At 62.1% G+C, this 22359-nt stretch overlaps 1 protein-coding gene across 1 annotated transcript in view; it reads right to left on the reverse strand.

Moving 5' to 3' along the window:
• g2e3 (G2/M-phase specific E3 ubiquitin protein ligase) overlaps positions 1-21489 on the reverse strand; it is a 30141-nt gene extending 8652 nt beyond the window's left edge. The window contains exons 1-9 of the mRNA XM_072464270.1: positions 21423-21489; positions 21232-21329; positions 20193-20294; positions 19756-19880; positions 19257-19425; positions 19071-19177; positions 18865-18981; positions 17267-17391; positions 17103-17184 (exon numbers count right to left, since the gene is read on the reverse strand). Of these exons, the coding sequence (XP_072320371.1) occupies positions 17103-17184; positions 17267-17391; positions 18865-18981; positions 19071-19177; positions 19257-19425; positions 19756-19880; positions 20193-20294; positions 21232-21329; positions 21423-21489 (992 nt within the window). The remainder of the gene's footprint in view (positions 1-17102; positions 17185-17266; positions 17392-18864; positions 18982-19070; positions 19178-19256; positions 19426-19755; positions 19881-20192; positions 20295-21231; positions 21330-21422) is intronic.
• Positions 21490-22359: the final 870 nt, after the last annotated feature.

Raw genomic sequence — 22359 nt, forward strand, 5'->3', positions numbered from 1 at the left:
GAGACCCGAGAGCGAGAGACGCGAGAGGCCCGAGAGACCCGAGAGGAGCGAGAGACGCGAGAGCGAGAGACGCGAGAGGCGAGAGACGCGAGAGACCCGAGAGCGAGAGACCCGAGAGCGAGAGACGCGAGAGGCGAGAGACGCGAGAGGCCCGAGAGACCCGAGAGGAGCGAGAGACGCGAGAGGCGAGAGACGCGAGAGACCCGAGAGCGAGAGACCCGAGAGCGAGAGACCAGAGAGCGAGAGACGCGAGAGACCCGAGAGCGAGAGACCCGAGAGCGAGAGACCAGAGAGCGAGAGACGCGAGAGCGAGAGACCCGAGAGGCGAGAGACGCGAGAGACCCGAGAGCAAGAGACCCGAGAGCGAGAGACCCGAGAGCGAGAGACCCGAGAGCGAGAGACCCGAGAGCGAGAGACCCGAGAGCGAGAGACCCGAGAGCGAGAGACCCGAGAGCGAGAGACGCGAGAGCGAGAGACCCGAGAGCGAGAGACCCGAGAGCGAGAGACCCGAGAGGAGCGAGAGACCCGAGAGGAGCGAGAGACGCGAGAGCGAGAGACCCGAGAGCGAGAGACCCGAGAGCGAGAGACGCGAGAGCGAGAGACCCGAGAGCGAGAGACCCGAGAGCGAGAGACCCGAGAGGAGCGAGAGACCCGAGAGGAGCGAGAAACCCGAGAGGAGCGAGAGACGCGAGACGCGAGAGACCCGAGAGCGAGAGACGCGAGACCCAAGAGCGAGAGACGCGAGACCAGAGAGCGAGAGACCAGAGAGCGAGAGACGCGAGAGCGAGAGACCAGAGAGCGAGAGACCAGAGAGCGAGAGACCAGAGAGCGAGAGACGCGAGAGCGAGAGACCCGAGAGGCGAGAGACGCGAGAGACCCGAGAGCGAGAGACCCGAGAGCGAGAGACCCGAGAGCGAGAGACCCGAGAGCGAGAGACACGAGAGCGAGAGACACGAGAGCGAGAGACACGAGAGCGAGAGACACGAGAGCGAGAGACCCGAGAGCGAGAGACCCGAGAGCGAGAGACCCGAGAGCGAGAGACGCGAGAGCGAGAGACCCGAGAGCGAGAGACCCGAGAGCGAGAGACCCGAGAGCGAGAGACGCGAGAGCGAGAGACCCGAGAGCGAGAGACCCGAGAGCGAGAGACACGAGAGCGAGAGACCCGAGAGCGAGAGACCCGAGAGCGAGAGACACGAGAGCGAGAGACCCGAGAGACCCGAGAGCGAGAGACCCGAGAGCGAGAGACGCGAGAGCGAGAGACGCGAGAGCGAGAGACGCGAGACACGAGAGCGAGAGACCCGAGAGCGAGAGACCCGAGAGCGAGAGACACGAGAGCGAGAGACCCGAGAGCGAGAGACCCGAGAGCGAGAGACCCGAGAGCGAGAGACCCGAGAGACCCGAGAGGAGCGAGAGACGCGAGAGCGAGAGACCCGAGAGCGAGAGACCCGAGAGCGAGAGACGCGAGAGACGCGAGAGGAGCGAGAGACCCGAGAGGAGCGAGAGACGCGAGAGCGAGAGACGCGAGAGCGAGAGACGCGAGAGACGCGAGAGACGCGAGAGACCCGAGAGCGAGAGACCCGAGAGCGAGAGACCAGAGAGCGAGAGACCCGAGAGCGAGAGACCCGAGAGCGAGAGACCCGAGAGCGAGAGACCCGAGAGCGAGAGACCCGAGAGCGAGAGACCCGAGAGCGAGAGACCCGAGAGCGAAGCGAGAGACCCGAGAGCGAGAGACCCGAGAGCGAGAGACCCGAGAGCGAGAGACCCGAGAGCGAGAGACCAGAGAGCGAGAGACGCGAGAGACGCGAGAGCGAGAGACCCGAGAGCGAGAGACCCGAGAGGAGCGAGAGACCCGAGAGGAGCGAGAGACGCGAGAGACCCGAGAGCGAGAGACGCGAGACCCAAGAGCAAGAGACGCGAGAGACCAGAGAGCGAGAGACGCGAGAGCGAGAGACGCGAGAGCGAGAGACCCGAGAGGCGAGAGACGCGAGAGACCCGAGAGCGAGAGACGCGAGAGACCCGAGAGCGAGAGACCCGAGAGCGAGAGACCAGAGAGCGAGAGACGCGAGAGGCCCGAGAGACCCGAGAGGAGCGAGAGACGCGAGAGCGAGAGACGCGAGAGGCGAGAGACGCGAGAGACCCGAGAGCGAGAGACGCGAGAGGCCCGAGAGACCCGAGAGGAGCGAGAGACGCGAGAGGCGAGAGACGCGAGAGGCGAGAGACCCGAGAGCGAGAGACCCGAGAGCGAGAGACCCGAGAGCGAGAGACCAGAGAGCGAGAGACGCGAGAGACCCGAGAGCGAGAGACCCGAGAGCGAGAGACCCGAGAGCGAGAGACCCGAGAGCGAGAGACCAGAGAGCGAGAGACGCGAGAGCGAGAGACCCGAGAGGCGAGAGACGCGAGAGACCCGAGAGGCGAGAGACGCGAGAGACCCGAGAGACCCGAGAGGAGCGAGAGACGCGAGAGCGAGACGAGAGACCCGAGAGCGAGAGACCCGAGAGCGAGAGACGCGAGAGGCGAGAGACGCGAGAGGCCCGAGAGACCCGAGAGGAGCGAGAGACGCGAGAGGCGAGAGACGCGAGAGGCGAGAGACCCGAGAGCGAGAGACACGAGAGCGAGAGACCCGAGAGCGAGAGACCAGAGAGCGAGAGACGCGAGAGACCCGAGAGCGAGAGACCCGAGAGCGAGAGACCCGAGAGCGAGAGACCCGAGAGCGAGAGACCAGAGAGCGAGAGACCAGAGAGCGAGAGACGCGAGAGCGAGAGACCCGAGAGGCGAGAGACGCGAGAGACCCGAGAGCGAGAGACCCGAGAGCGAGAGACCCGAGAGCGAGAGACGCGAGAGCGAGAGACGCGAGAGCGAGAGACCCGAGAGCGAGAGACCCGAGAGCGAGAGACCCGAGAGCGAGAGACGCGAGAGCGAGAGACCCGAGAGCGAGAGACGCGAGAGCGAGAGACCCGAGAGCGAGAGACGCGAGAGCGAGAGACCCGAGAGGAGCGAGAGACCCGAGAGGAGCGAGAGACCCGAGAGGAGCGAGAGACGCGAGAGCGAGAGACGCGAGAGACCCGAGAGCGAGAGACGCGAGACCCAAGAGCGAGAGACGCGAGACCAGAGAGCGAGAGACGCGAGACCAGAGAGCGAGAGACCAGAGAGCGAGAGACGCGAGAGCGAGAGACCCGAGAGGCGAGAGACGCGAGAGACCCGAGAGGCGAGAGACGCGAGAGACCCGAGAGCGAGAGACGCGAGAGACCCGAGAGCGAGAGACCCGAGAGCGAGAGACCCGAGAGCGAGAGACCCGAGAGCGAGAGACCCGAGAGCGAGAGACCCGAGAGCGAGAGACCCGAGAGCGAGAGACCCGAGAGCGAGAGACCAGAGAGCGAGAGACGCGAGAGACCCGAGAGCGAGAGACGCGAGAGCGAGAGACCCGAGAGCGAGAGACCCGAGAGGAGCGAGAGACCCGAGAGGAGCGAGAGACGCGAGAGACCCGAGAGCGAGAGACGCGAGACCCAAGAGCGAGAGACGCGAGAGACCAGAGAGCGAGAGACGCGAGAGCGAGAGACGCGAGAGCGAGAGACCCGAGAGGCGAGAGACGCGAGAGACCCGAGAGCGAGAGACGCGAGAGACCCGAGAGCGAGAGACCCGAGAGCGAGAGACCAGAGAGCGAGAGACGCGAGAGGCCCGAGAGACCCGAGAGGAGCGAGAGACGCGAGAGCGAGAGACGCGAGAGGCGAGAGACGCGAGAGACCCGAGAGCGAGAGACGCGAGAGGCCCGAGAGACCCGAGAGGAGCGAGAGACGCGAGAGGCGAGAGACGCGAGAGGCGAGAGACGCGAGAGACCCGAGAGCGAGAGACCCGAGAGCGAGAGACCCGAGAGCGAGAGACCAGAGAGCGAGAGACGCGAGAGACCCGAGAGCGAGAGACCCGAGAGCGAGAGACCCGAGAGCGAGAGACCCGAGAGACCAGAGAGCGAGAGACGCGAGAGCGAGAGACCCGAGAGCGAGAGACGCGAGAGCGCGAGAGGACGAGAGGCGAGAGACGCGAGAGACGAGAGCGAGAGCCGAGAGACCCGAGAGGAGAGCGAGAGGCGAGAGACGCGAGAGACGCGAGAGACCCGAGAGCGAGAGACCCGAGAGCGAGAGACCGCGAGAGGCGAGAGACGCGAGAGGCGAGAGACGCGAGAGGCGAGAGAGACGCGAGAGGCGAGAGACGCGAGAGGCGAGAGACCCGAGAGCGAGAGACCCGAGAGCGAGAGACCCGAGAGCGAGAGACCAGAGAGCGAGAGACGCGAGAGACCCGAGAGCGAGAGACCCGAGAGCGAGAGACCCGAGAGCGAGAGACCCGAGAGCGAGAGACCCGAGAGCGAGAGACCAGAGAGCGAGAGACGCGAGAGCGAGAGACCCGAGAGGCGAGAGACGCGAGAGACCCGAGAGCGAGAGACCCGAGAGCGAGAGACGCGAGAGCGAGAGACCCGAGAGCGAGAGACCCGAGAGCGAGAGACCCGAGAGCGAGAGACGCGAGAGCGAGAGACCCGAGAGCGAGAGACGCGAGAGCGAGAGACCCGAGAGCGAGAGACCCGAGAGCGAGAGACGCGAGAGCGAGAGACCCGAGAGGAGCGAGAGACCCGAGAGGAGCGAGAGACCCGAGAGGAGCGAGAGACGCGAGAGCGAGAGACGCGAGAGACCCGAGAGCGAGAGACGCGAGACCCAAGAGCGAGAGACGCGAGACCAGAGAGCGAGAGACGCGAGACCAGAGAGCGAGAGACCCGAGAGCGAGAGACACGAGAGCGAGAGACCCGAGAGCGAGAGACCCGAGAGCGAGAGACACGAGAGCGAGAGACACGAGAGCGAGAGACCCGAGAGCGAGAGACGCGAGAGACGCGAGAGACCCGAGAGCGAGAGACACGAGAGCGAGAGACACGAGAGCGAGAGACACGAGAGCGAGAGACACGAGAGCTAGAGACACGAGAGCGAGAGACCCGAGAGCGAGAGACCCGAGAGCGAGAGACCCGAGAGCGAGAGACCCGAGAGCGAGAGACGCGAGAGACCCGAGAGCGAGAGACCCGAGAGCGAGAGACCCGAGAGCGCGAGACGCGAGAGCGAGAGACCCGAGAGCGAGAGACCCGAGAGCGAGAGACACGAAGAGCGAGAGACCCGAGAGCGAGAGACACGAGAGCGAGAGACACGAGAGCGAGAGACCCGAGAGCGAGAGACCCGAGAGCGAGAGACCCGAGAGCGAGAGACGCGAGAGCGAGAGACCCGAGAGCGAGAGACCCGAGAGCGAGAGACGCGAGAGACGCGAGAGCGAGAGACCCGAGAGCGAGAGACGCGAGAGACACGAGAGCGAGAGACCCGAGAGCGAGAGACCCGAGAGCGAGAGACGCGAGAGCGAGAGACCCGAGAGCGAGAGACCCGAGAGCGAGAGACGCGAGAGCGAGAGACCCGAGAGCGAGAGACCCGAGAGCGAGAGACCCGAGAGCGAGAGACCCGAGAGCGAGAGACGCGAGAGACCCGAGAGGAGCGAGAGACGCGAGAGCGAGAGACCCGAGAGCGAGAGACCCGAGAGCGAGAGACCCGAGAGCGAGAGACGCGAGAGGAGCGAGAGACCCGAGAGGAGCGAGAGACGCGAGAGCGAGAGACGCGAGAGCGAGAGACGCGAGAGACGCGAGAGGCGAGAGACCCGAGAGACGCGAGAGCGAGAGACGCGAAAGGCGAGAGACGCGAGAGGCGAGAGACGCGAGAGGCGAGAGACCCGAGAGCGAGAGACCCGAGAGCGAGAGACCAGAGAGCGAGAGACGCGAGAGACCCGAGAGCGAGAGACCCGAGAGCGAGAGACCAGAGAGCGAGAGACCCGAGAGCGAGAGACGCGAGAGCGAGAGACGCGAGAGCGAGAGACCCGAGAGCGAGAGACCCGAGAGGAGCGAGAGACCCGAGAGGAGCGAGAGACCCGAGAGGAGCGAGAGACGCGAGAGACCCGAGAGCGAGAGACGCGAGAGCGAGAGACCAGAGAGCGAGAGACCAGAGAGCGAGAGACCAGAGAGCGAGAGACGCGAGAGCGAGAGACCCGAGAGGCGAGAGACGCGAGAGACCCGAGAGCGAGAGACCCGAGAGCGAGAGACCCGAGAGCGAGAGACACGAGAGCGAGAGACACGAGAGCGAGAGACACGAGAGCGAGAGACACGAGAGCGAGAGACCCGAGAGCGAGAGACCCGAGAGCGAGAGACCCGAGAGCGAGAGACGCGAGAGCGAGAGACCCGAGAGCGAGAGACCCGAGAGCGAGAGACCCGAGAGCGAGAGACGCGAGAGCGAGAGACCCGAGAGCGAGAGACCCGAGAGCGAGAGACACGAGAGCGAGAGACCCGAGAGCGAGAGACCCGAGAGCGAGAGACACGAGAGCGAGAGACCCGAGAGACCCGAGAGCGAGAGACCCGAGAGCGAGAGACGCGAGAGCGAGAGACGCGAGACCCGAGAGCGAGAGACGCGAGACACGAGAGCGAGAGACCCGAGAGCGAGAGACCCGAGAGCGAGAGACACGAGAGCGAGAGACCCGAGAGCGAGAGACCCGAGAGCGAGAGACCCGAGAGCGAGAGACCCGAGAGCGAGAGACCCGAGAGCGAGAGACGCGAGAGACCCGAGAGGAGCGAGAGACGCGAGAGCGAGAGACCCGAGAGCGAGAGACCCGAGAGCGAGAGACGCGAGAGACGCGAGAGGAGCGAGAGACCCGAGAGGAGCGAGAGACGCGAGAGCGAGAGACGCGAGAGCGAGAGACGCGAGAGACGCGAGAGGCGAGAGACGCGAGAGACCCGAGAGCGAGAGACCCGAGAGCGAGAGACCAGAGAGCGAGAGACCCGAGAGCGAGAGACCCGAGAGCGAGAGACCCGAGAGCGAGAGACCCGAGAGCGAGAGACCCGAGAGCGAGAGACCCGAGAGCGAGAGACCCGAGAGCGAGAGACCCGAGAGCGAGAGACCCGAGAGCGAGAGACCAGAGAGCGAGAGACGCGAGAGACCCGAGAGCGAGAGACGCGAGAGCGAGAGACCCGAGAGCGAGAGACCCGAGAGGAGCGAGAGACCCGAGAGGAGCAAGAGACGCGAGAGACCCGAGAGCGAGAGACGCGAGACCCAAGAGCGAGAGACGCGAGAGACCAGAGAGCGAGAGACGCGAGAGACCAGAGAGCGAGAGACGCGAGAGCGAGAGACCCGAGAGGCGAGAGACGCGAGAGACCCGAGAGCGAGAGACGCGAGAGACCCGAGAGCGAGAGACCCGAGAGCGAGAGACCAGAGAGCGAGAGACGCGAGAGGCCCGAGAGACCCGAGAGGAGCGAGAGACGCGAGAGCGAGAGACGCGAGAGGCGAGAGACGCGAGAGACCCGAGAGCGAGAGACGCGAGAGGCCCGAGAGACCCGAGAGGAGCGAGAGACGCGAGAGGCGAGAGACGCGAGAGGCGAGAGACGCGAGAGACCCGAGAGCGAGAGACCCGAGAGCGAGAGACCCGAGAGCGAGAGACCAGAGAGCGAGAGACGCGAGAGACCCGAGAGCGAGAGACCCGAGAGCGAGAGACCCGAGAGCGAGAGACCCGAGAGCGAGAGACCAGAGAGCGAGAGACGCGAGAGCGAGAGACCCGAGAGGCGAGAGACGCGAGAGCCCCGAGAGGCGAGAGACGCGAGAGACCCGAGAGACCCGAGAGGAGCGAGAGACGCGAGAGCGAGAGACGCGAGAGGCGAGAGACGCGAGAGACCCGAGAGCGAGAGACGCGAGAGGCGAGAGACGCGAGAGGCCCGAGAGACCCGAGAGGAGCGAGAGACGCGAGAGGCGAGAGACGCGAGAGGCGAGAGACCCGAGAGCGAGAGACCCGAGAGCGAGAGACCCGAGAGCGAGAGACCAGAGAGCGAGAGACGCGAGAGACCCGAGAGCGAGAGACCCGAGAGCGAGAGACCCGAGAGCGAGAGACCCGAGAGCGAGAGACCGAGAGCGAGAGACCCGAGAGGCGAGAGACGCGAGAGACCCGAGAGCGAGAGACCCGAGAGCGAGAGACCCGAGAGCGAGAGACGCGAGAGCGAGAGACGCGAGAGCGAGAGACCCGAGAGCGAGAGACCCGAGAGCGAGAGACCCGAGAGCGAGAGACGCGAGAGCGAGAGACCCGAGAGCGAGAGACGCGAGAGCGAGAGACCCGAGAGCGAGAGACCCGAGAGCGAGAGACGCGAGAGCGAGAGACCCGAGAGGAGCGAGAGACCCGAGAGGAGCGAGAGACCCGAGAGGAGCGAGAGACGCGAGAGCGAGAGACGCGAGAGCGAGAGACCCGAGAGCGAGAGACCCGAGAGCGAGAGACGCGAGAGCGAGAGACCCGAGAGGAGCGAGAGACCCGAGAGGAGCGAGAGACCCGAGAGGAGCGAGAGACGCGAGAGCGAGAGACGCGAGAGACCCGAGAGCGAGAGACGCGAGACCAGAGAGCGAGAGACGCGAGACCAGAGAGCGAGAGACGCGAGACCAGAGAGCGAGAGACGCGAGACCAGAGAGCGAGAGACCAGAGAGCGAGAGACCAGAGAGCGAGAGACGCGAGAGCGAGAGACCCGAGAGGCGAGAGACGCGAGAGACCCGAGAGCGAGAGACGCGAGAGACCCGAGAGCGAGAGACCCGAGAGCGAGAGACCAGAGAGCGAGAGACGCGAGAGCGAGAGACCCGAGAAGCGAGAGACGCGAGAGACCCGAGAGCGAGAGACCCGAGAGCGAGAGACACGAGAGCGAGAGACCCGAGAGCGAGAGACCCGAGAGCGAGAGACCCGAGAGCGAGAGACACGAGAGCGAGAGACACGAGAGCGAGAGACCCGAGAGCGAGAGACACGAGAGCGAGAGACACGAGAGCGAGAGACCCGAGAGCGAGAGACGCGAGAGACGCGAGAGACCCGAGAGCGAGAGACACGAGAGCGAGAGACACGAGAGCGAGAGACACGAGAGCGAGAGACACGAGAGCTAGAGACACGAGAGCGAGAGACCCGAGAGCGAGAGACCCGAGAGCGAGAGACCCGAGAGCGAGAGACCCGAGAGCGAGAGACGCGAGAGACCCGAGAGCGAGAGACCCGAGAGCGAGAGACCCGAGAGCGAGAGACCCGAGAGCGAGAGACGCGAGAGCGAGAGACCCGAGAGCGAGAGACCCGAGAGCGAGAGACACGAAGAGCGAGAGACCCGAGAGCGAGAGACCCGAGAGCGAGAGACACGAGAGTGAGAGACACGAGAGCGAGAGACACGAGAGCGAGAGACCCGAGAGCGAGAGACCCGAGAGCGAGAGACCCGAGAGCGAGAGACGCGAGAGCGAGAGACCCGAGAGCGAGAGACCCGAGAGCGAGAGACGCGAGAGACGCGAGAGCGAGAGACCCGAGAGCGAGAGACGCGAGAGACACGAGAGCGAGAGACCCGAGAGCGAGAGACCCGAGAGCGAGAGACGCGAGAGCGAGAGACCCGAGAGCGAGAGACCCGAGAGCGAGAGACGCGAGAGCGAGAGACCCGAGAGCGAGAGACCCGAGAGCGAGAGACCCGAGAGCGAGAGACCCGAGAGCGAGAGACGCGAGAGACCCGAGAGGAGCGAGAGACGCGAGAGCGAGAGACCCGAGAGCGAGAGACCCGAGAGCGAGAGACGCGAGAGGAGCGAGAGACCCGAGAGGAGCGAGAGACGCGAGAGCGAGAGACGCGAGAGCGAGAGACCCGAGAGACGCGAGAGCGAGAGACGCGAAAGGCGAGAGACGCGAGAGGCGAGAGACGCGAGAGGCGAGAGACCCGAGAGACGCGAGAGCGAGAGACGCGAAAGGCGAGAGACGCGAGAGGCGAGAGACGCGAGAGGCGAGAGACCCGAGAGCGAGAGACCCGAGAGCGAGAGACCAGAGAGCGAGAGACGCGAGAGACCCGAGAGCGAGAGACCCGAGAGCGAGAGACCAGAGAGCGAGAGACCCGAGAGCGAGAGACGCGAGAGCGAGAGACGCGAGAGCGAGAGACCCGAGAGCGAGAGACCCGAGAGGAGCGAGAGACCCGAGAGGAGCGAGAGACGCGAGAGACCCGAGAGCGAGAGACGCGAGACCCAAGAGCGAGAGACGCGAGAGCGAGAGACCAGAGAGCGAGAGACGCGAGAGCGAGAGACGCGAGAGCGAGAGACCCGAGAGGCGAGAGACGCGAGAGACCCGAGAGCGAGAGACGCGAGAGACCCGAGCGCGAGAGACCCGAGAGCGAGAGACCCGAGAGCGAGAGACCAGAGAGCGAGAGACGCGAGAGACGCGAGAGGCCCGAGAGACCCGAGAGGAGCGAGAGACGCGAGAGCGAGAGACGCGAGAGGCGAGAGACGCGAGAGACCCGAGAGCGAGAGACCCGAGAGCGAGAGACGCGAGAGGCGAGAGACGCGAGAGGCCCGAGAGACCCGAGAGGAGCGAGAGACGCGAGAGGCGAGAGACGCGAGAGGCGAGAGACGCGAGAGACCCGAGAGCGAGAGACCCGAGAGCGAGAGACCCGAGAGCGAGAGACCCGAGAGACCCGAGAGCGAGAGACCCGAGAGCGAGAGACCAGAGAGCGAGAGACGCGAGAGACCCGAGAGCGAGAGACCCGAGAGCGAGAGACCAGAGAGCGAGAGACCCGAGAGCGAGAGACGCGAGAGCGAGAGACGCGAGAGCGAGAGACCCGAGAGCGAGAGACCCGAGAGGAGCGAGAGACCCGAGAGGAGCGAGAGACCCGAGAGGAGCGAGAGACGCGAGAGACCCGAGAGCGAGAGACGCGAGACCCAAGAGCGAGAGACGCGAGAGACCAGAGAGCGAGAGACGCGAGAGCGAGAGACGCGAGAGCGAGAGACCCGAGAGGCGAGAGACGCGAGAGACCCGAGAGCGAGAGACGCGAGAGACCCGAGCGCGAGAGACGCGAGAGCGAGAGACCCGAGAGCGAGAGACCAGAGAGCGAGAGACGCGAGAGACCCGAGAGGAGCGAGAGACGCGAGAGCGAGAGACGCGAGAGGCGAGAGACGCGAGAGACCCGAGAGCGAGAGACCCGAGAGCGAGAGACGCGAGAGGCGAGAGACGCGAGAGGCCCGAGAGACCCGAGAGGAGCGAGAGACGCGAGAGGCGAGAGACGCGAGAGGCGAGAGACGCGAGAGACCCGAGAGCGAGAGACCCGAGAGCGAGAGACCCGAGAGCGAGAGACCCGAGAGCGAGAGACCAGAGAGCGAGAGACGCGAGAGACCCGAAAGCGAGAGACCCGAGAGCGAGAGACCCGAGAGCGAGAGACCCGAGAGCGAGAGACCCGAGAGCGAGAGACGCGAGAGCGAGAGACGCGAGAGACCCGAGAGCGAGAGACCCGAGAGCGAGAGACCCGAGAGCGAGAGACGCGAGAGACCCGAGAGCGAGAGACGCGAGAGACCCGAGCGCGAGAGACCCGAGAGCGAGAGACCCGAGAGCGAGAGACCAGAGAGCGAGAGACGCGAGAGACGCGAGACCCGAGAGCGAGAGACCCGAGAGCGAGAGACACGAAGAGCGAGAGACCCGAGAGCGAGAGACCCGAGAGCGAGAGACACGAGAGTGAGAGACACGAGAGCGAGAGACACGAGAGCGAGAGACCCGAGAGCGAGAGACCCGAGAGCGAGAGACCCGAGAGCGAGAGACCCGAGAGCGAGAGACGCGAGAGCGAGAGACCCGAGAGCGAGAGACCCGAGAGCGAGAGACGCGAGAGACGCGAGAGCGAGAGACCCGAGAGCGAGAGACGCGAGAGACACGAGAGCGAGAGACCCGAGAGCGAGAGACCCGAGAGCGAGAGACGCGAGAGCGAGAGACCCGAGAGCGAGAGACCCGAGAGCGAGAGACGCGAGAGCGAGAGACCCGAGAGCGAGAGACCCGAGAGCGAGAGACCCGAGAGCGAGAGACCCGAGAGCGAGAGACGCGAGAGACCCGAGAGGAGCGAGAGACGCGAGAGCGAGAGACCCGAGAGCGAGAGACCCGAGAGCGAGAGACGCGAGAGGAGCGAGAGACCCGAGAGGAGCGAGAGACGCGAGAGCGAGAGACGCGAGAGCGAGAGACCCGAGAGACGCGAGAGCGAGAGACGCGAAAGGCGAGAGACGCGAGAGGCGAGAGACGCGAGAGGCGAGAGACCCGAGAGACGCGAGAGCGAGAGACGCGAAAGGCGAGAGACGCGAGAGGCGAGAGACGCGAGAGGCGAGAGACCCGAGAGCGAGAGACCCGAGAGCGAGAGACCAGAGAGCGAGAGACGCGAGAGACCCGAGAGCGAGAGACCCGAGAGCGAGAGACCAGAGAGCGAGAGACCCGAGAGCGAGAGACGCGAGAGCGAGAGACGCGAGAGCGAGAGACCCGAGAGCGAGAGACCCGAGAGGAGCGAGAGACCCGAGAGGAGCGAGAGACGCGAGAGACCCGAGAGCGAGAGACGCGAGACCCAAGAGCGAGAGACGCGAGACCCAAGAGCGAGAGACCAGAGAGCGAGAGACGCGAGAGCGAGAGACGCGAGAGCGAGAGACCCGAGAGGCGAGAGACGCGAGAGACCCGAGAGCGAGAGACGCGAGAGACCCGAGCGCGAGAGACCCGAGAGCGAGAGACCCGAGAGCGAGAGACCAGAGAGCGAGAGACGCGAGAGACGCGAGAGGCCCGAGAGACCCGAGAGGAGCGAGAGACGCGAGAGCGAGAGACGCGAGAGGCGAGAGACGCGAGAGACCCGAGAGCGAGAGACCCGAGAGCGAGAGACGCGAGACCCAAGAGCGAGAGACGCGAGAGCGAGAGACCAGAGAGCGAGAGACGCGAGAGCGAGAGACGCGAGAGCGAGAGACCCGAGAGGCGAGAGACGCGAGAGACCCGAGAGCGAGAGACGCGAGAGACCCGAGCGCGAGAGACCCGAGAGCGAGAGACCCGAGAGCGAGAGACCAGAGAGCGAGAGACGCGAGAGACGCGAGAGGCCCGAGAGACCCGAGAGGAGCGAGAGACGCGAGAGCGAGAGACGCGAGAGGCGAGAGACGCGAGAGACCCGAGAGCGAGAGACCCGAGAGCGAGAGACGCGAGAGGCGAGAGACGCGAGAGGCCCGAGAGACCCGAGAGGAGCGAGAGACGCGAGAGACGAGAGACGCGAGAGGCGAGAGACGCGAGAGACCCGAGAGCGAGAGACCCGAGAGCGAGAGACCCGAGAGCGAGAGACCCGAGAGACCCGAGAGCGAGAGACCCGAGAGCGAGAGACCAGAGAGCGAGAGACGCGAGAGACCCGAGAGCGAGAGACCCGAGAGCGAGAGACCAGAGAGCGAGAGACCCGAGAGCGAGAGACGCGAGAGCGAGAGACGCGAGAGCGAGAGACCCGAGAGCGAGAGACCCGAGAGGAGCGAGAGACCCGAGAGGAGCGAGAGACGCGAGAGACCCGAGAGCGAGAGACGCGAGACCCAAGAGCGAGAGACGCGAGAGACCAGAGAGCGAGAGACGCGAGAGCGAGAGACGCGAGAGCGAGAGACCCGAGAGGCGAGAGACGCGAGAGACCCGAGAGCGAGAGACGCGAGAGACCCGAGCGCGAGAGACCCGAGAGCGAGAGCGAGAGACCAGAGAGCGAGAGACGCGAGAGACCCGAGAGGAGCGAGAGACGCGAGAGCGAGAGACGCGAGAGGCGAGAGACGCGAGAGACCCGAGAGCGAGAGACCCGAGAGCGAGAGACGCGAGAGGCGAGAGACGCGAGAGGCCCGAGAGACCCGAGAGGAGCGAGAGACGCGAGAGGCGAGAGACGCGAGAGGCGAGAGACGCGAGAGACCCGAGAGCGAGAGACCCGAGAGCGAGAGACCCGAGAGCGAGAGACCCGAGAGCGAGAGACCAGAGAGCGAGAGACGCGAGAGACCCGAAAGCGAGAGACCCGAGAGCGAGAGACCCGAGAGCGAGAGACCCGAGAGCGAGAGACCCGAGAGCGAGAGACGCGAGAGCGAGAGACGCGAGAGCGAGAGACCCGAGAGCGAGAGACCCGAGAGCGAGAGACCCGAGAGCGAGAGACGCGAGAGACCCGAGAGCGAGAGACGCGAGAGACCCGAGCGCGAGAGACCCGAGAGCGAGAGACCCGAGAGCGAGAGACCAGAGAGCGAGAGACGCGAGAGACGCGAGACCCGAGAGCGAGAGACCCGAGAGCGAGAGACACGAAGAGCGAGAGACCCGAGAGCGAGAGACCCGAGAGCGAGAGACACGAGAGTGAGAGACACGAGAGCGAGAGACACGAGAGCGAGAGACCCGAGAGCGAGAGACCCGAGAGCGAGAGACGCGAGAGCGAGAGACCCGAGAGCGAGAGACCCGAGAGCGAGAGACGCGAGAGACGCGAGAGCGAGAGACCCGAGAGCGAGAGACGCGAGAGACACGAGAGCGAGAGACCCGAGAGCGAGAGACCCGAGAGCGAGAGACGCGAGAGCGAGAGACCCGAGAGCGAGAGACCCGAGAGCGAGAGACGCGAGAGCGAGAGACCCGAGAGCGAGAGACCCGAGAGCGAGAGACCCGAGAGCGAGAGACCCGAGAGCGAGAGACGCGAGAGACCCGAGAGGAGCGAGAGACGCGAGAGCGAGAGACCCGAGAGCGAGAGACCCGAGAGCGAGAGACGCGAGAGGAGCGAGAGACCCGAGAGGAGCGAGAGACGCGAGAGCGAGAGACGCGAGAGCGAGAGACCCGAGAGACGCGAGAGCGAGAGACGCGAAAGGCGAGAGACGCGAGAGGCGAGAGACGCGAGAGGCGAGAGACCCGAGAGACGCGAGAGCGAGAGACGCGAAAGGCGAGAGACGCGAGAGGCGAGAGACGCGAGAGGCGAGAGACCCGAGAGCGAGAGACCCGAGAGCGAGAGACCAGAGAGCGAGAGACGCGAGAGACCCGAGAGCGAGAGACCCGAGAGCGAGAGACCAGAGAGCGAGAGACCCGAGAGCGAGAGACGCGAGAGCGAGAGACGCGAGAGCGAGAGACCCGAGAGCGAGAGACCCGAGAGGAGCGAGAGACCCGAGAGGAGCGAGAGACGCGAGAGACCCGAGAGCGAGAGACGCGAGACCCAAGAGCGAGAGACGCGAGAGCGAGAGACCAGAGAGCGAGAGACGCGAGAGCGAGAGACGCGAGAGCGAGAGACGCGAGAGCGAGAGACCCGAGAGGCGAGAGACGCGAGAGACCCGAGAGCGAGAGACGCGAGAGACCCGAGCGCGAGAGACCCGAGAGCGAGAGACCCGAGAGCGAGAGACCAGAGAGCGAGAGACGCGAGAGACGCGAGAGGCCCGAGAGACCCGAGAGGAGCGAGAGACGCGAGAGCGAGAGACGCGAGAGGCGAGAGACGCGAGAGACCCGAGAGCGAGAGACCCGAGAGCGAGAGACGCGAGAGGCGAGAGACGCGAGAGGCCCGAGAGACCCGAGAGGAGCGAGAGACGCGAGAGGCGAGAGACGCGAGAGGCGAGAGACGCGAGAGACCCGAGAGCGAGAGACCCGAGAGCGAGAGACCCGAGAGCGAGAGACCCGAGAGACCCGAGAGCGAGAGACCCGAGAGCGAGAGACCAGAGAGCGAGAGACGCGAGAGACCCGAGAGCGAGAGACCCGAGAGCGAGAGACCAGAGAGCGAGAGACCCGAGAGCGAGAGACGCGAGAGCGAGAGACGCGAGAGCGAGAGACCCGAGAGCGAGAGACCCGAGAGGAGCGAGAGACCCGAGAGGAGCGAGAGACCCGAGAGGAGCGAGAGACGCGAGAGACCCGAGAGCGAGAGACGCGAGACCCAAGAGCGAGAGACGCGAGAGACCAGAGAGCGAGAGACGCGAGAGCGAGAGACGCGAGAGCGAGAGACCCGAGAGGCGAGAGACGCGAGAGACCCGAGAGCGAGAGACGCGAGAGACCCGAGCGCGAGAGACCCGAGAGCGAGAGACCCGAGAGCGAGAGACCAGAGAGCGAGAGACGCGAGAGACCCGAGAGGAGCGAGAGACGCGAGAGCGAGAGACGCGAGAGGCGAGAGACGCGAGAGACCCGAGAGCGAGAGACCCGAGAGCGAGAGACGCGAGAGGCGAGAGACGCGAGAGGCCCGAGAGACCCGAGAGGAGCGAGAGACGCGAGAGGCGAGAGACGCGAGAGGCGAGAGACGCGAGAGACCCGAGAGCGAGAGACCCGAGAGCGAGAGACCCGAGAGCGAGAGACCCGAGAGCGAGAGACCAGAGAGCGAGAGACGCGAGAGACCCGAAAGCGAGAGACCCGAGAGCGAGAGACCCGAGAGCGAGAGACCCGAGAGCGAGAGACCCGAGAGCGAGAGACGCGAGAGCGAGAGACGCGAGAGCGAGAGACCCGAGAGCGAGAGACCCGAGAGCGAGAGACCCGAGAGCGAGAGACACGAGAGACCCGAGAGCGAGAGACGCGAGAGCGAGAGACCCGAGAGCGAGAGACCCGAGAGCGAGAGACGCGAGAGCGAGAGACCCGAGAGCGAGAGACCCGAGAGGAGCGAGAGACGCGAGAGGAGCGAGAGACCCGAGAGCGAGAGACCCGAGAGGAGCGAGAGACCCGAGAGCGAGAGACCCGAGAGGAGCGAGAGACCCGAGAGGAGCGAGAGACCCGAGAGGAGCGAGAGACGCGAGAGCGAGAGACGCGAGAGACCCGAGAGCGAGAGACGCGAGACCCAAGAGCGAGAGACGCGAGACCAGAGAGCGAGAGACGCGAGAGCGAGAGACCAGAGAGCGAGAGACCAGAGAGCGAGAGACGCGAGAGCGAGAGACCCGAGAGGCGAGAGACGCGAGAGCGAGAGACCCGAGAGCGAGAGACCCGAGAGCGAGAGACCCGAGAGCGAGAGACCCGAGAGCGAGAGACCCGAGAGCGAGAGACGCGAGAGCGAGAGACCCGAGAGCAGCGAGAGACCCGAGAGCAGCGAGAGACGCGAGAGCCCAGAGAGCGAGAGACGCGAGAGCGAGAGACCCGAGAGGCGAGAGACGCGAGAGCGAGAGACCCGAGAGCGAGAGACCAGAGAGCGAGAGACCCGAGAGGAGCGAGAGACCCGAGAGGAGCGAGAGACGCGAGAGCGAGAGACCAGAGAGCGAGAGACGCGAGAGCGAGAGACCCGAGAGGCGAGAGACCCCACTGCTCAAACTAGGGGCCAAACTGCCTCACATTCTCTTTACAGACTGCAGTACCTCTTGTGGCAGACAGGGGCCGGGGAGCTCAGCCTGGACAGACTTCTTTTCTGAGGGAGACTCGGAGACGCCATGAGCGCCGCTGAAACACAGATGTCTCTTTGTTTTGTCCCACAGATGGACAAAGACTCGTGTGACATGTTTCATATATATTGAATATTTACGTTTCCCGTCGATGGCCTGAGTGCAGTCGGGACACGCCCAGTCTCGAGTCTCCAGCCTCAGGCCAGAGCACTTCCTGTGAGTCCCTCTGGAGCCGCACAGACGGCACCGGATGATCCCGAAGTATCTGGAAAGAAACACCATCACTTAGAGGATGTTCTCACTCCTGTTTGGAGGCCCCTGAGGCCCCTGAGAGCCCTGAGAGCCCTGAGAGCCCTGAGAGCCCTGAGAGCCCTGAGAGCCCTGAGAGCCCTGAGAGCCCTGAGAGCCCTGAGAGCCCTGAGAGCCCTGAGTCTTTACGGTCACGTGTCGGGCGTGTCTTTACGGTCACATGTCGGGCGTGTCTTTACGGTCACATGTCGGGCGTGTCTTTACGGTCACGTGATGGGCGTGTCTTTCCGGTCACGTGATGGGCGTGTCTTTACGGTCACGTGATGGGCGTGTCTTTACGGTCACGTGTCGGGCGTGTCTTTACGGTCACGTGATGGGCGTGTCTTTACGGTCACATGTCGGGCGTGTCTTTACGGTCACGTGATGGGCGTGTCTTTACGGTCACATGTCGGGCGTGTCTTTACGGTCACGTGATGGGCGTGTCTTTACGGTCACATGTCGGGCGTGTCTTTACGGTCACGTGATGGGCGTGTCTTTACGGTCACGTGTCGGGCGTGTCTTTACGGTCACATGTCGGGCGTGTCTTTACGGTCACATGTCGGGCGTGTCTTTACGGTCACGTGATGGGCGTGTCTTTACGGTCACATGTCGGGCGTGTCTTTACGGTCACATGTCGGGCGTGTCTTTACGTTCACATGTCGGGCGTGTCTTTACGGTCACACGTCGGGCGTGTCTTTACGGTCACATGTCGGGCGTGTCTTTACGGTCACATGTCGGGCGTGTCTTTACGGTCACATGTCGGGCGTGTCTTTACGGTCACGTGTCGGGCGTGTCTTTACGGTCACGTGATGGGCGTGTCTTTACGGTCACATGTCGGGCGTGTCTTTACGGTCACATGTCGGGCGTGTCTTTACGGTCACATGTCGGGCGTGTCTTTACGGTCACATGTCGGGCGTGTCTTTACGGTCACGTGATGGGCGTGTCTTTACAGTCACATGTCGGGCGTGTCTTTACGGTCACACGTCGGGCGTGTCTTTACGGTCACATGTCGGGCGTGTCTTTACGGTCACACGTCGGGCGTGTCTTTACGGTCACACGTCGGGCGTGTCTTTACGGTCACACGTCGGGCGTGTCTTTACGGTCACATGTCGGGCGTGTCTTTACGGTCACATGTCGGGCGTGTCTTTACGGTCACATGTCGGGCGTGTCTTTACGGTCACATGTCGGGCGTGTCTTTACGGTCACATGTCGGGCGTGTCTTTACGGTCACATGTCGGGCGTGTCTTTACGGTCACATGTCGGGCGTGTCTTTACGGTCACATGTCGGGCGTGTCTTTACGGTCACATGTCGGGCGTGTCTTTACGGTCACATGTCGGGCGTGTCTTTACGGTCACGTGATGGGCGTGTCTTTACGGTCACGTGATGGGCGCGTCTTTACGGTCACGTGATGGGCGTGTCTTTACGGTCACATGTCGGGCGTGTCTTTACCCGCTCTTGGCAGAGTGGCCACGCCCCTCGGGACACTCGCAGCTCACAGAGTCACAGCTCTCGTAAACCTCCAACAGCTCCGAGAACGCTCCAGACTCCAACTCCCACGATGCATCTCTGCACACCACATGTTATTGTAGAATATTTCCTCTCCAGGTTTGTAGTAAGATCACGGTAAGATCATGGTAGTGATCGTGACCTCTGACCTCTCTGGGACGTGGATCCCGAGCCGCAGCATCTCGTCCTGGAACTGATCTTTGTTGTTGCACAAAGTACATCTGAAGAAGAAAAGTCCGGAACTGTGAGCCTGACGCTGGAATCAACAGAGCCAGAGTTAAACCTGAAGGTCCTGGATTGGTTCTGGTTGTCATGGCGCCGGCGTGACCTCTGACCTGGACACAGTCTCGGTGGAACCAGCTGCTGTGACACGCGGGACACTTGAGGACGGAGAAGGACAGGACGGGCTCGATGTGGTCCAGACACACGGAGCAGGACCGGGGCAGGCTCAGGTCCAGAGCAGGACTGAGGCTCTGAGTCGGGGCGTGGTCAGGACAGAAGGACCTGGAACAACACCTGGTTATGACCTCATCAAGTCTGGAGAGGGCGTGGCTCTGTCGCCGTGGCAACATATGATGTGTTTGTGTCGCGATGATGCAGAGACTGGATTATGAACATTAAGATATTAAAAACATTGTGTCATGTTTGTGTCACTGACATTCTATTGTTTACTTCACAAACATGACAATAAACTATTGTTTACTTCACAAACATGACAATAAACTATTGTGGGGTGAGGGTGAGAAGGGTCAGGAGGGTCAGAAGGGTCAGGAGGGTCAGAAGGGTCAGGAGGGTCAGGAGGGTCAGAAGGGTCAGCAGGGTGTGGTCACTCACGGGAAAGGGCATCTGAACTGAGACACAAACTCCAGGCTTCGGCCGCAGGGAAAATGAACTTTCTTTGTGCAGCGCGGCACGAAGCAGCCCACACACGCCCCCTTGTGTTTACAACTGGAACACGTCTGAGGGGACGAAGAAGAAGAAGAAGAGGAAGAAGAAGAAGAAGAGGAAGAAGAAGAAGAAGAAGAGGAAGAAGAAGAAGAGGAAGAGGAAGAAGAGGAGGAAGAGGAAGAGGAAGAGGAAGAAGAAGAAGAAGAAGAAGAAGAAGAAGAAGAAGAAGAAGAAGAAGAAGAAGAAGAAGAAGAAGAAGAAGAAGAAGAAGAAGAAGAAGAAGAAGAAGAAGAAGAAGAAGAAGAAGAAGAAGAAGAAGAAGAAGAAGAAGAAGAAGTCTCATATTTGCACTTGATGTGGTTCAGAATGTTCAGGTTCATCACCAGTCGACTGGAGCGTCTCATTTCTCTCTTGATGTCGTCCACTAAAAACCCAAAGACGCCTTCGTGTTCCTCACCGCGCTGAAACACTCCACAGGACGTGAGCTGCAAGACACGGGTAGACCTGGTTTAGACCTGGTTTAGACCTGGTTTAGTCCTGGTTTAGACATGGTTTAGACCTGGTTTAGTCCTGGTTTAGACATGGTTTAGACCTGGTTTAGACCTGGTTTAGACCTGGTTTAGACCTGGTTTAGTCCTGGTTTAGTCCTGGTTTAGTCCTGGTTGAGATCGGGTTGAGACCTGGTTTAGTCCTGGTTTAGTCCTGGTTTAGTCCTGGTTTAGTCCTGGTTTAGTCCTGGTTTAGACCTGGTTTAGACCTGGTTTAGACCTGGTTTAGTCCTGGTTTAGACCTGGTTTAGTCCTGGTTTAGTCCTGGTTTAGACCTGGTTTAGACCTGGTTTAGTCCTGGTTTAGTCCTGGTTTAGTCCTGGTTTAGACCTGGTTTAGACCTGGTTTAGTCCTGGTTTTGTCCTGGTTTAGACCTGGTTTAGACCTGGTTTAGTCCTGGTTTAGACCTGGTTTAGACCTGGTTTAGTCCTGGTTTAGTCCTGGTTTAGTCCTGGTTTAGACCTGGTTTAGTCCTGGTTTAGACCTGGTTTAGTCCTGGTTTAGACCTGGTTTAGTCCTGGTTTAGACCTGGTTTAGTCCTGGTTTAGTCCTGGTTTAGACCTGGTTTAGTCCTGGTTTAGACCTGGTTTAGACCTGGTTTAGTCCTGGTTTAGACCTGGTTTAGTCCTGGTTTAGTCCTGGTTTAGTCCTGGTTTAGACCTGGTTTAGACCTGGTTTAGTCCTGGTTTAGTCCTGGTTTAGTCCTGGTTTAGACCTGGTTTAGACCTGGTTTAGACCTGGTTTAGTCCTGGTTTAGTCCTGGTTTAGACCTGGTTTAGATCTGGTTTAGACCTGGTTTAGACCTGGTTTAGTCCTGGTTTAGTCCTGGTTTAGTCCTGGTTTAGTCCTGGTTTAGTCCGGGTCTTGGACTCACCAAACAGAGATAATGGACTGAGAGCCCGAGTTCTGGGACTTGGACCTTCTCTCCCAGAAGGGGCGGGTCGTCGTGGCTGAACCCGCAGAGGGCGCAGCCTGAGCACATCACATGGTTATTACACGTTTATTACACGTTTATTACAAACTCACGTCTTGTTATGTTCAACAAGAAGTAAATGTGGTTCTCACTTTGTTCCTGCCGCTTCTGCTTCAGGGTTCTCCTACCGTGACCTTTGACCCTGAAGACCAACAACATCATGAACACGCTCAATAAACTGAACACGTGCAATAAACTGAACTGAACACGTGCAATAAACTGAACACGTGCAATAAACTGAACACGTGCAATAAACTGAACACGTGCAATAAACTGAACTGAACACGTGCAATAAACTGAACACGTGCAATAAACTGAACTGAACACGTGCAATAAACTGAACACGTGCAATAAACTGAACACTCAGTTTTTGTTATATTTTTACTATAAACTTGATATTTAAAGTTGATCACAGTTTAAAACAATGTATATTATATAATAAATATCTCATGTTAAAGCAACAGTGCGTAACTTTCTGTGTTCAGTTCTCATGCAGGAGTTATGAAGATGAAATGACCTTTGACCTTTCACTTTGACACAAGCAAAAGAATCTCAACTTTAAAGTGTTTTTCCTGTTCATAAGTGACGCGTCTTTTATAAAACGTTACGCGTCTTTAGTTCGTGTTTGACACTTTTCACGCACAAACGTCACAAACAAAGCGCGTCACGTGCGGTTCAAACCCTCGCGCGCCTTCTCCGCTCCTGCCTCGCGCTTCACGGATAAAAGTGCTCGGTTTCGTGTTAAACGTGTTAAATTGTCTCACCTCATGTTTGCGCCTCAAATCCTCTCGTAATTTGTCTTTTATTGGACTTTTTGTGGATTTTGCCGTGAATTTTTCCTCCGTGTTTAGATCCGACACAACCGGAAGTGCGGTTTGAATTTCCCTCTTTCAAACTTCCGGGGCGGAACTTCACGCTGTTATTTTTCACCAACAATATATTTATCATATTTAGAAGATTTGAGTTAGGATTAGGTTTATGTTTAGGAATAGTTCATTTATTTTGGCAAAATATTTATTTTCGACATTA

This window comes from Eucyclogobius newberryi, unplaced genomic scaffold (assembly GCF_026437365.1).
Source record: "Eucyclogobius newberryi isolate DKJ021-1_F unplaced genomic scaffold, fEucNew1.0.hap1 SCAF_42, whole genome shotgun sequence".
Taxonomy (NCBI): Eukaryota; Metazoa; Chordata; class Actinopteri; order Gobiiformes; family Gobiidae; genus Eucyclogobius; species Eucyclogobius newberryi.